Source organism: Anguilla anguilla, chromosome 8 (assembly GCF_013347855.1).
Source record: "Anguilla anguilla isolate fAngAng1 chromosome 8, fAngAng1.pri, whole genome shotgun sequence".
Taxonomy (NCBI): domain Eukaryota; kingdom Metazoa; phylum Chordata; class Actinopteri; order Anguilliformes; family Anguillidae; genus Anguilla; species Anguilla anguilla.
Window position 1 is genome coordinate 33,724,808 of NC_049208.1, and position 13,359 is coordinate 33,738,166.

Below are 13,359 nucleotides of genomic sequence, written 5' to 3' on the forward strand. Positions count from 1 at the left end.
TGCAGAAAACATTTGACGATTTAAATAATGCTTTCAGAATTTAGAACTTGTATCTTTCAATGGGCTATAGGCTCAATGTGATTATTTTTATTACAGCGCACATTTCACTCAGCCGCTGTTGTTTTAAGTTCAGTAAAAGCCAAATTACATTTTATCACCCATTTAGTACATAAAACCCGAATATATATTTCCTTGAAAGCACTACGACGCAACAAGAATACATGACAAAGTTATGAAAAGAAAAATCATATTATTATTATTATTATTATTATCATTATTATTATTATTATTATTAGCCCTACGCGCCCCTTTACCATATTTGAGAATGTACGTAAACGATACCGAACGTCATTCAGGCCCTGATAATGTCCAGACGATGCCTTGATAATAAGCATGGGACATATGCTGTTTTATGTTCTGTTTGACCAGGTGTGGTTCAAGCGCCCGAAAATATTGTGCTATATCGCTTTTAATTTTTACAGTCTCATTTCTTTTTTAAAATTATTTTTATCGCTGCTGTTGTGTCAGAAACAAATTTATATATTTTGAGATTCAAAACTTATTTTTGCTTTATTTTGGAAAATGTGTTATGCTTAAAAGAGGGTCGACTAATATGCAAGCCATACAAGGCATAAAATGATTCATCATGTTTATCGAAACTATCCATGGCAGATTTCTTTTTTTTTCCAAGTATCGGTTCACTAATTTCAGGAAATGCCTTGCGTCCACCTACGGCGCGCTGCAGAACAGTCATTAAAACGATTCTCTGTCACGAGTACGGGTGGTCAGTGCTGCAATTAGAGTAGCGTTAGGCTGATTGGCTACTTCTTGTTATAGCCCCTTGCTTGTGAACGTGCTGCACTACGTCGCAATTTCATTTTCTTGGGAGACTGTCCTTGCTTTTCATAAAAAGATTACTCTGCTAAGGTAGAATCTGCTAGTTACATACTCGTATTTTATCTTCACATATTACCAGATTGTTATATTATGTCATTGCAAAGCTTATCGTACTTATATAGAGGTGGATTAACTTATAAAGGCTAAAGTACCACACAAAGCAAAAAGCAAAACCACAGGACACCTGAGAAAATGAATAACAGCTTATGTGTGGTAACATGTAGAATATTGTTGCTGTTTTCTTAAAAAGTGACTCAGAGAAAGAGAGATTGCGCAATATAGGTCGATTGTCTGTCCTTTCTCCGGATGTAGAGGTCAAGGTCGAACCTAGTCTGTCTGCTCATAATGGAAATCGTACATGTAGGTGGATAGAATGTGTATTCAATAAGGACATACTGCAATTGCAAACATACTGTCCTGAGCTCTCCATCAATTGAACAGCTTGTGAATGATTTTGCTCTTGTGTTGTAGGCTATTAATGTCACTAATGAAACTGTTATTGCTGACATTGATGTTGGATATTGATTAGTAGTCTTTCTCCTCAATAAGGAGTTTGACAAAGCAGGAGTTCCATAACTAGTTGGATTGATCCCTCCATTCAAATTATCGTCTTCTCTTTTAACTAGCCATAAATTCAAAATGGTTAAACACACAGGTACACAGATAAATGACAGGGTCCCATGTGACAAATGAATGAAATGGATTAACAATCAGTACAATGAAGCACACAGATGCTCTCTCACACACACTTCTGCGCACACACACACACACACACACACGCAGGACATTCTCTCTGCATGGGCTTTGCGATCCATGGATTTAGTGGGTGATCAAGCGGAGGGGCTTTGAGTTCAAATTCATCCCAGACAGATGACCCCATTGGACTGGTTGACCTTTGTGGTCAAACTGCCGTGGGGGGGGGGAGGGGTGAGCTGGAGAAAGCAAGGGAGAAAAGGCGAGGGGGAAAGATGGAAAAAGAGAAAAAGAGTGAGTGAAAAGAGAGTAAGAAGAGAGACAGGTAGGCGTCTGGTTTTTCCCTACTCTAAGTATCAACCAGTCTTTTTTCTTTTTTTCCATGGTACCATCCCACACTCTCTCTTTCTCCCCAGTCTCCTCTGATCTCTTTCGATCTGTCCCTCCCCCCGTTGCTGACCCTGACCTATGACCCCTCCCCACCCCCAGAAGCCACCAGATTAGCACCTCCCATTCAATGGTTTGGAAATGGCATTCAGGTGCTTGTCAGAACCAGGGCATTACAACTTTGGCGTTAATATGCAGCTTCTTACCACTACCAATGTGTGGCAGAAGGGAGCAGTTGTCTGGCTAAGTCCAGTTTAATATCTGTTTTTTTTCATGTTGAAAGGTGGAAGAAAGGATCAAGGGGAAACTTGGATTTTTTTTTAACACTCCCCCCCCCCCAACAAAAGCATCTCTGTCTTCTCCTCACACCCTTATTCCCTAATCCCTCTCTGCTCCCTGCATATGTTCTTTAATCCCAAATATCTCTCCCTCCCCATCCCTCCCCCCTTTGTCCACATAATTCTAACCCCCACTCCTCACTCCTCTTTCTCTGCCTCTCCTCTTATCACTCTCAAACACTCCTTCCATCTTGCCCAGGGTTTGTTCACTCCATCCTTCTTTCTTTTTCTCTTTTTCTCTTTCTCTCTCTCGCTCACACACACACACATACACACCATCACTCTCTCTACTTCCATGATCCCTCTCTACTCTCTCCACTGATCCCTTTTTGTCTTCTAGTTTCTGCCTCACCCCTGTTCACCCCCCTCCACCACACACATACACACACACGCACACCTGTCTATGTCCTTACATCTCACTCCCCGTGCAACTATCATTGTATAATTTAATACAATACCTCCATTTTGTGCTAGGAGCAGTGAGAAGACGGGCTATTCTTGTGGGATTGGTCAAGCACTTCTGTTTAGATGGTGATGGTTGTCTGTCAGATCATATGCCGTACTGCCGTTCTGTTCATTTTTCCCATACTCGGCAGGAGTTGGCTAGGTTCACTCATGCAACAATGACCATGAAAACCGTACCCTGGAAAATAATTTTATCAACCTTAACAAAAGAGGTATATATATGTGATATTTGTTATTTCATATTTGTTATTTTCAGCCTCCAGATCAGAAACAAAATAATTTCTTGCCACTGCTCCTCCTCTGTAAATGCATGTAATTCTATCCACATGTCTGCAAAATATTCCACAAACATTACCACACTACAAGAGAATGAAACAATGGGTTTGAAAACTGTGGGATCCCTGGGATTTCAGAAATGCTCAAAGTACCTTTTATGTCGTAATAGATCAGGTTTAAAATATTTCTGTTGATCATGCATGAAATTGAATCACCTATCCACTACCTATATTTCACAGAATGATGTAGAATATATCAAAATAAGTTATTTGATCTCAGGGATGAAATATGTCTCAGAGCATATACAAAATGTGAAATAATTCAGATGTGTACAGCCCTGTAAAACAGCACAGCACTGTTCGGTTTACAGTATGTTTACCCGTGTCACTGTGCACACAATGTATGAGGAATTCAGTAGAAAGGGATTTCGAGAAGGAAACAGGATGATTTACCAAAGAAGGAGAGGTCTGGTGCAGGAACTGTTTGGAATATCTTTGGCTAGCAGTCCGAGGAAGTGGTTGCACCTGGCCATTAAATCCAGGGCTCCTAACCCTGCTGAGAATGTTACAGAGCAGACAGCAGAAGGGAGGAGAGGAGAGGAGAGGAGGGGAGAGGAGAGGAGAGGAGTGGAGAGGAGAGGAGAGGAGAGGAGAGATAGGAGAGGAGAGGTGAGGAGGAGAGAGAGGACAGGATAAGAAAAGAGAGGAGAGGAGAGAGAGGAGAGGACAGAAGAGGTGAGGAGGAGAAGAGAGAGGAGACAGAGGAGAGGATAAGAAAGTAGAGAAGAGGAGATGAGGAGATGGAGAGGAGAGGAGGAGAGGAGGAGAGGAGAATAAATTAGCAGAGAGGAGATGGAGAGGAGAGGTGAGGAGAGGACATAGGGAGGAGAGGAGAGGGGAGCAGATGGGGAGGAGAGAGAGGAGAGGACATGGGGAGGAGAGGAGAGGGGTGCAGATGGGGAGGAGAGAGAGGAGAGGACATGGGGAGGACAAGTGGAGCAGCTCTCCTCTCCCCTCCAGCTGTCAGCAGAATATGGAAGGATGGTGGAAAAAATGCTCTAGCTGCTTTAGGTTATGGGATGGATTTACCCTCCTTGAAACTCCTCTCCTGAGTCTGTGTATAGTTCCAGCATCCATTATCTGTTAGTTACATTGAGACAAGCAGTCAGCCTTGAAGTTAAAGCAAATGGATTAAGTACAAATGTTCTCATAAAATTCACTCCAGCACCAAATCAGAAGAATTCATCGCTCAAAAATTCAGAGCCTCTGCATCGAATCCAAAGCAGTGTCATTTACACAAATGCTCATTCTTATGTAAAGTCAAAATTATTTGTAGTATTTTTAAAACATTAACCATAAAAACACCTCATAACTGTTGTGGTGGTACAAATCAAAGTTTGGATTATGTATTTATAGACCCTGTGCAGTGAGTGCATGTGTGTGTACGTGTGTGTGTGTGTGTGTGTGTGCGTGAGTGTGTGTGTGTGTGTGCGTGTGTATGAGTGTGTGAGTGTGTGTGTGTGTGGTTGTGTATGAGTGTGTGAGTGTGTGTGTATACGTGTTTGTGTATGAGTGTGTGTGTGTGTGTGTGTGTGAGTGTGTGCGTGTGTGTATGAGTGTGTGAGTGTGCGTGCGTGTGTGTGTGTGCTTGTGTGTGTATGACTGTGTGTGTGTGTGTGTGTATGTGTATGAGTGTGTGCGTGTGTTTGTGTATGTGTATGAGTGTGTGAGTGTGTGTGTGTGTATGAGTGTGTGAGTGTGTGTGTGTGTATGTGTATGAGTGTGTGTGTGTGTGTGCGTGCCTGCATTTCTCATATCAATAGGTTAATAGGTGCAGTGTCAGTTTCAGTGACTGTCTGATTAGTTGTCAGTTCACTAATCCACACACTACTGGGGATCTATTGCCTTTGCCATTGATTTTAGCTCCAGAAGCGGGGGGGCAGATATCGATCGACCCCAAATTAACCCCCTCACCAGTTTCTTCTCACTCAGTGAGTGTCTTTCCATTGGATGTTTTCAGCAGAAAACTCGTCATCTGATTGGATGGCCCACTGCACGAGTACGAAAACCGTCTCGACTGACTGATAGACAGACAGACCCGCAAAGGAAAATGCAGGTTGACTGACACAGAATGGCCGGCTAATACACTGACTAACAGGCACACCAGCACAGACTAATTAACTGACACACTGCAGGACATCTGGTGCACTCTAAAACAAAGAGGAAAAAAACTGTCGACTGAACCTCCAATATTCCCCTACTTCTCTCTTTCATCCATCCACCTCTTCTTCACTCCATATTTCCCCTTCCAATCTCAATGCCTGTCCCCCAGATTCAGACAGTCCCTTCTCCCTCTGCTCTCCATCTGTCTCTGTGTAGCCTACCGCACCGATCATTTCCCTCTCCTGTAGCGCTTTCATATTTCCTCTGTTCTCTCTCTCTTTCTCTCTCCCTCTCCCTCTCTCTCTCTTTCTCCCTCACCCCCCCTATGTAAGCAGAGCGAGGAGGTTGTTAAACATTTTTCTTCCCTCTTAATTGTTTTGACTTGTGCGATTGGCATCCCGATTAGACCCTATTGATTTCCTGGCGCTAAGTTCATTGATTTTTAAATTTCTTATTGATCCCGGCTTTAAATCTCCCCACACACAGTCTCGCTGTATAGACACACTGGGAAAGAGGGAAAGAGAGAGAGAGAGCAAGGAAAGGAAAGGATTTAGGCAAATACTCTGACTGGTGAATACTGTACATTAACACTGTACTGATAGAGACAATGCAATGCGGTTAATACACACCACAGAGGAAGAGAGAGGGGTTAGGTAAATACAGCGAAAGGGTGAATAGTAGAATACAGTAGGTTGACACAGGTCAGCCTTACAACTGATGAACACTGCACACTGCAGTGTTAATGCTGAGAAAACAGTGTAGACCTCCGCCTCAGCGCAGGGTCTGTCCTAGTTAACGTCGGAGCTGTTTGGTGCGTGTTTCTGCAGCTCGCTTTGAGCGTCTGCGTTGGGGTGCGTACGTGTCTGAATGCGCTTTTGTGTAGTCGACGTGTGTGCGCAAACACAGTGTCCAATTACAAATGGCAAAATCATACACAAAGGCGAAATTCCAGGAAGGGGGGGGACGGGGGACTCCCCAGAGCACTGGCTAGTGTTTACACTGTCGCTGGGGAAAGGAAGGCGACCATACATGGCTCTGCTTCCCTGCTCTGCGGTCAACATGGAGGGAACCCAGAAGAAGAGTCCAGACATGCAAATGTGTGCTTCTGTGTGCGTGCTGCCTCAGTCTATACAGCCTGAAACTGTCTGAGCTCTTTGGAGCCATTCGCCCACGTGTTGAAACCTAATGACTGTAGCTTCGGAAAAAGCTGCATTACCTGAGCTCTGATCAACACTGGCTATTATTGCAGACAGTACAAATCTTCAGATTTGCAGACGGACCACTGGTTTGTTTTTGGGACACATAGCACAGCCTGGTCATCCTTCTTGATGTGGCTAAGAAGCTAGGTTTTTTGCTTCATGCTTGCAGGTAAAATTCCCAGCTAGGGCAGTAATACAATACCCCCTGTGAAATTTGACCCGAAAGTATGTATGCAAGTACCTGGCTGTGCTTTTTTAGGTTTGGATTAAATAAAAAATACCAGCCTTGTAAATTACCCAGGATTCCGGTGTCTGCTAAACAAAAAAATTTCACGTGAAACAGTAGATTAGTGGTTAAGGCCTTACATGTCTGACCGGAATGTTGGACCTGAACATTTAACCAGTGAACAGTTCTATTTGGACTGGATGCAGTGAAATTATGCTCCGTCCTCAAACTTTCATAATTTAAAATAGATTTTTTCAGAATCTCACGTCTTTGCACTGTGCCTTGAAGTCAACTGAATACATTGAATTAATGACAATAATATGGGGTTGGTTTTGTTATTGCAATTCAGCTGCTGCAAAAAACTTTAGGGGACCTTCACATGCAAAAGTCTGGTGTGCCCAAAGTAGATTACAGATAGTGCAAGGTGGGAGATGACCTTTCGGTGACAACACAGATAAATATCTATAATAAATACCGTTGCTATTGGCTCCCTCTGCTACCATAAAGAGTACCTGTGAGAGGTGTCACAGAGGGGCAGGACTGGATATTACCAGTATATCAGTATTGATTATTTAGACCAGTGGCAGAGAGAAAGAGAGAGAGGGAGAGGAGAGAGAGCGAGAGAGAGAGAGGGGGGGGGGGGGGGGGGGGAGAGAAAGAGAGAGAGAGGTCAAGTTAATAAAAAGTTGTTTTTTTAAGTGGAGTGGGGAAAGGATAAGGGTGTTGGATGGAGAGGCTGCAGGTACAGAATTGAAGAAACAGAGGAATTGGAGAATGATAGAAAGTGAAAAAGTCAATGAAAAGATTTAGTGGTCTCCATGTTCATCTGGCTGTCTGTCTTCTCCCGTCTCTCTCTCTCTCTCTCACTCACACACACACACACACACACACACACACACACACACAAACACAAACTGCTCCAGTACTGCATACAATTTTGCTCTGTGCCTTTGGCTGTTTAAAAATACAAGCATCTCAACCTAATTGTTGAGTTCACACATACATCCATCTATGCAGTACCTAACCCGCTCATTCCTGGTCAGGGTCCTGGGATGGGGTGCTGGAACCCATCCCAGCATGCATTGGGCGAGAGGCAGGAATACATCCGGGACAGTTCACCAGTCCATTGCAAGGCACACACACCATTCACTCACACCTTCATACCCCAAGGACAATTTAGACTCTCCAATTCTCCCTAACCTGCGCAGAACCTGACCCAGAGGAAACCCACACGGACGCAGGGGGAACAGGCCAACTCCACACACAAGACCCTGGCCAGGATTCGTACCTTGCTGTGTGGCAGCCGTGCTGCCCACCGCACCACCGTGCCGCCCACACACTCATGCACAGCTTCTCTAATGTATGTTCCTGTGCATATCGTAGTTTTCAATCTGCTTGTGTGTGCGTACAAAAGAGAAGGCAGGCTGCATCAGTGTGTGTGTGTGTGAGAGAGAGAGGGGGAGGGAGAGAGAGAGAGAGAGAGAGAGAGAGAGAGGCGGGGGAGATACAGAGAGAGAGGGCATATGTGTGTAAGTGCAAACGCATGCAATGAGTGAGTTTGTGAATCAGTGGGAGAGTTCTCCTCAGTAATAGGTGCTTGTTACAGCAGTGAGGGAGGCAGTAATATAATTGTTAGCTGGTATTGATTGGGGCACTGTGTTATTGATGAGAGAGAATTTAATTCAACCAGCTCGTTTGTCAAGATGACATTGCTGTTTAACAATAACCATAGGGACGCATATGTACACACACGCACACACATTCACATACACACACACACACACACTGAAGCACAGACATTTAAGTATCTGAGAACAACTGTGCAAACTCTAGGCACCATGGCTGTTTTCAGTATGGTCATTTATAATACAGTAATAATATATTAATAATACAATGTATGTATTAATATATTATGGTATGTACTGTACAGTGCTTTCATAAAACAACAGAAACACTGCATTATTATAATAACTATTTTCTCTAATAATATATCTTAATATAGGCTACCGATCATTTACAGTGTTTGCATATTAATATCTTCTGCGCTCCTTGTTGTTCTTATGGTCAAATGCGTGTTTCTATTTCACAAATAGCAAATGCAGAGAGCTGGGATCACGGTTGTAGGAACAGAACTGTAATAAAACTACATTTTAGAGAAGGTCGCAGTTTCCCCTACATTATTTAAAAAGGAACAAGCGATCTACCGTATCCTCTTGTAAATTCTGGTTAATAACACCGAGAAATACTTTAGTACGTCCCTACCCAAAGCCAGTGAACTGTCTTTTTGTCGGATCTGTGAGAACTTGGGACGACACGTGCTAGCAAGACTGGAAGTGTCCAGAGATGGGCACGTGGAAGTGTTGCTCATGTGGATATGTCAACAGGACTGGGTTGCGTGTAGTCGCGTATTGTAGGCTTTTGTGTAGGCCTATAGGCTCGACTAGGCCTATTGGCCGTATTTCCTTATCTGACAGTGTAATTTTCTTAATGTAGGATTACATAAATTGTGTGCCTATCTATAATTGGCACACAAATAGGCCTATCAAATTTATATTTTGCGCATATTTAATTCTGTCTGTATATGAGCAGTTTTACTTTTTTATATCGATGGATAAAATAGTACACATGGTTTCCACCTGTGTACTATCGGTGCGTGAAACCTGTATGATATAAAATGTCCTAAGAAGAAAAGGTAGTGGTGAGGCGCGAAATCCACCCTGCCTTCCAACACTATTTCATTTTCCTCTCCTTCAATCTCACACACCCTCCCTCTATCCCCCTCTCCCACAGACGCACACAACCACACTATATTCTACAAGAAATAATTGCTTTTGTCTGGAAGGAATATCGGGGGGTGCTGAGCACCCTCTCCCGGCGAGGGGGGTTCGTGAAGGACAACTAGTCGCTTCTTTTTTCTTCCTCGTTCGACTTGCAGATGTCATCTGTCAAATGGTCGAAAGAGGAAAAGCAACAATAAACCTCGTGCTACAATTGTTGTGTATTTTAGGGGAAGTATAAAGGCTAATATAACTCGTTGATCTTACGTAACACTACGATGACTATAATAATTTATATTGATTATTATTTCCTATAGCCGAGTCCTTGGTGAAATAATATAAATAAAAATAACAATAATAATAATAATACTAATACTAATACTAATACTAACACTAATACTAATACTACTAATAATAATAATAATAATAAAGCAGCCTTGTAAATTTGCCGACAGTATTTTCTTCCATATATTTTATTGACATTCTTATTGCTGCATGTATCCGTTTTCCTGCTATGCGTACGTTTACAGTTTACAGTTGATCAGTAACTTAAACCACAGTGCCAAGAGAGGTGCATTGGGAGAGAGAAATCTAGCGCGGCGATTTCGATTTTTCCCGTATTCACTGCGATGCTTAGCGTATAGATTTTTCTATTTAAAAAATCTATACTGGCAATAATCTTGTGTGTAAGAGCTCAGCGCAGATTGTGGCTTTATAATTGACAGCATGTAACGTATCGGTGGAAGAAGGAGGAAATACTGAGGGACTTGAGAGTAGGCCAGCTCGCGCTGTACCCTGGAATGCATATAACCAACTACACTGAATGGATTAATGATACCTCCTGCCATTTAAAGGCCTACAACACATTCATCTAAAGCTCAAATTCTGTAAGATTAATGAATCATCCTACGAGCACATATCATATGTGGTAATATGAGTAATTGCAATGGGTAATTTTTCATTCTAGGCCTAATATAGATATTGGATAAATATTTAACCACAAGTAGAAATATATGCTTGCACCGTATTTGAAATTATATGCAAATACATCGAACACATTACCATTATGTAGTCCTGGTTAAAGGCCTATTACTGTGAATACTCTCGTCATTAAATAGAAGAAAATCATGTAATCAATAGAGAGGTCTTTCGTACGATTAGAACGGAGAGAGAGAGAGAGAGAGAGAGAGAGAGAGGCGGATGGGGGTGGGGGCGGGGGGCGAGCGTGTGAGTAGTAGCGGGTCCTCTCCTGCTTCAATGTTGCGGGCAACATAGTGCCAGAGCGATTTAATACGGGAGGGAGTCGAGTCGAATGAGCTATTGAGGTTCCCAAATAACGGGAACAAACAGACAGACACACAGGCGGATGGACGGACAGATAGGCAAGTGATACTAAAAACGATACAACGTAGCAGGTTCAGGGCTTTTTTCTGTTTTGTTTTCATTTTTGTGTACGCTGGTTTTATTTATTTATTTATCGATTGATTGCGTTTTAATTACTAGCCTACCCTGTGACAGAAAGAGAGAGAGACAGAGAGAGAGGAGGAGGTAGAGCGAAGGCCAACCGAGCACGTGTAGTCTTACTTATTATTTATTTATTTAAATTACTGTAATTATTTAATTGATTTTCAAAAGACTTGCGCTTTACACGTAGGCTACGTGTGGATGTGGTGAGATATTGAAAGCTAGAAACCAAATAAATCAACCAAAAACAAAGAAAAAGAAAAAAACCAAAAACAAACGCAAACACGAACACCTCAGCTACTGTTCTTTATAGCTTACGGATGCCAGAACTAAGAAATCTCTGTTGTGTCGAAATAATTAATCCTAATAGTTGTATTTACAAGCTAAAACCAAAGCAAATCCAAAAGAAGGACACGAGGCCATCGACTGTTAAGCCGAATGTTCTCATATTCATCTCTGCAGGGAATACAGAGAGTCAGAGGAAAGAATGAACACGAAAGAAAATGAGAATATGTATGAAAACATATCGAACGGGTCTTCTCTGGACTGTTACAGCTACAGCAACCCATGAGAAACGACGACAGAAACGCCAGATAGGAAAAACGAGCACTATTAGGCCATAATAATAATAATAATAATAATAATAATAATAATAATAATAGAGACAAAAAGACTAATAAATGTATAATCGTATAGTGTAGCCGCAAAAGAAAAAACAAACAAACAAACAAACAAACAAAAAACCAGTCCTATCCGTCTGTTGTGTTAGTTTGAGCTGACAACTGTTCTTCTTTTATTAAAACACAACCACGCAATCATTGGAAAGACAGTCTGTATCTATACATAGCTAATTACACAAGACGACACCAAAATAATGTTAAATTGAATTTAATATACGCACATTTATTGGATATTTCAGCTGACGTTTAAAGTACCAAATACATTTTTGTAAGTGTCTACCTGGAAAACAAGCGAAGATAAAGAGAAGAAAAGACCAAGATTAGTGCCGTTACAACTGTAGCTTAACTATTTAAATTAAGAAGACGAAGGATCATGTTTGTTCCCTTGCCGGTGCCGTTCGTCTTTCAGAGAACTGCTCCCGACCTCAACGCCTGGTGTCTCAAATCCCCGCTGGCTCTGCGATCCAACTCCGGTAAGAAATTTTTACTTTTACTGCTATTTCTGTAACTCTGTCGCCATACCTGTGTTTTCTGATAATTTCATTGAAAGTAAAGGGAGCCTACCCGCCCCTGTAATCCTGTAGCCTACAACGTGGCTCGCTAAAATCCACAATGGAAGGAAATCTTTTACGCGTTTTCCTATTTATGATGTTGCATTCTCTCTTCCACGTCTTGAAACTATTAGGCTATACGAATGACAACCTGCCACAAAGCGAAAAAGAACACAGCGATTGTGTCGTTTTTTAAAACAATACGAGGTTCCGTTTTAGAGTGTATTTTCGTCTCTTTAGAGCCCAAATACATACTCTGTCTCTTTATATTCCTTTTCTCCCATCTCCGTCTCCATCTGTCTCCTCTCTTCCTCTCCCTTAGCCTCTGCCTCTGCCTCCGTCTCTCCCGCGCTAGTCTCACCGCCGGCAGGGAATATTCATGGCAATTTATCGATCTTGTAGAGATCGATTCCAGGACTGTCGGATGGAGGGAGAGAGGGGGAGAGAAACTGGCAGAGGACGAAGGAGAGGAAAGGATGCAGGGAGGAAGAGGGGAACGCGATGCGCCTTTTATCTTTCTTTAAAATAGCTTCTCTCGTGGCCCGTGCCTGCGGTTTTAAAGTAGCTTACAAATGTGTAATATTCGTTAATTCATTTTTTTTCTGCCGACTAAATATGGGATTATGGTCTGATTTGGATAGTTCATATGCGACTGGAATGGGGTGCAATACAAACGGGCAGACTTTCTGCCATCAGAGATAGTGACCAACTCCCTCCATCCCGTCGACAGTAGTTTTGCCGGTTGATTCGAGGAGAGCGACCGAAAGCAGCCCACTGAAGCGGATTTCAAAGAAGACGAATTTGACAGCATAAACTGTTTGTCAATCAGGTTGAGATGATATTTTTTATTTTCCAACACTTTGAATTGAAAAAAGAAGATTCACAGTCCACCTTTAAACCTTTCTTTTTCACTGAACGCGGGCCCCATTGCTCTAGATGTGAGACATAATTTGCCTGCCAATGACGAAAGTGAACAAAAGTTAAATTAAATGAAGAGTAACTAGTACCTTGGATTCCTACGGAATATTGAGAGAGAGAGAGAGAGATGGGGGGGGGGGGGGGGGGGGGGGGCAAGTTTAGAAGCGAAGAGAGTGCTGTTCTCATCTCTCATGTTCCCTGGTTTTGTTGGAGAAAGGGGTGAGGTATGGGAACCGGATTGTATCTCCCATATGAAAATGTCTCAGAGGACACAATTGTAAGGACTGTCTTTTCGATGCTATACCCTGGGGAATAAAGGTGGGAGT

The 13,359-nt window shown here is 42.4% G+C and overlaps 1 protein-coding gene across 2 annotated transcripts in view; it reads left to right on the top strand.

The window, feature by feature from the left end:
* Positions 1-10,692: 10,692 nt before the first annotated feature.
* The window catches only part of LOC118234719 (POU domain, class 2, transcription factor 2-like), a 56,031-nt gene continuing 53,364 nt past the window's right edge, over positions 10,693-13,359 (top strand). For both annotated transcript variants that reach the window (XM_035431501.1, XM_035431503.1), the window contains exon 1: positions 10,693-12,037. In XM_035431501.1, coding sequence (XP_035287392.1) covers positions 11,938-12,037 — 100 coding nt within the window. In that variant the 5' untranslated portion in view covers positions 10,693-11,937. The remainder of the gene's footprint in view (positions 12,038-13,359) is intronic.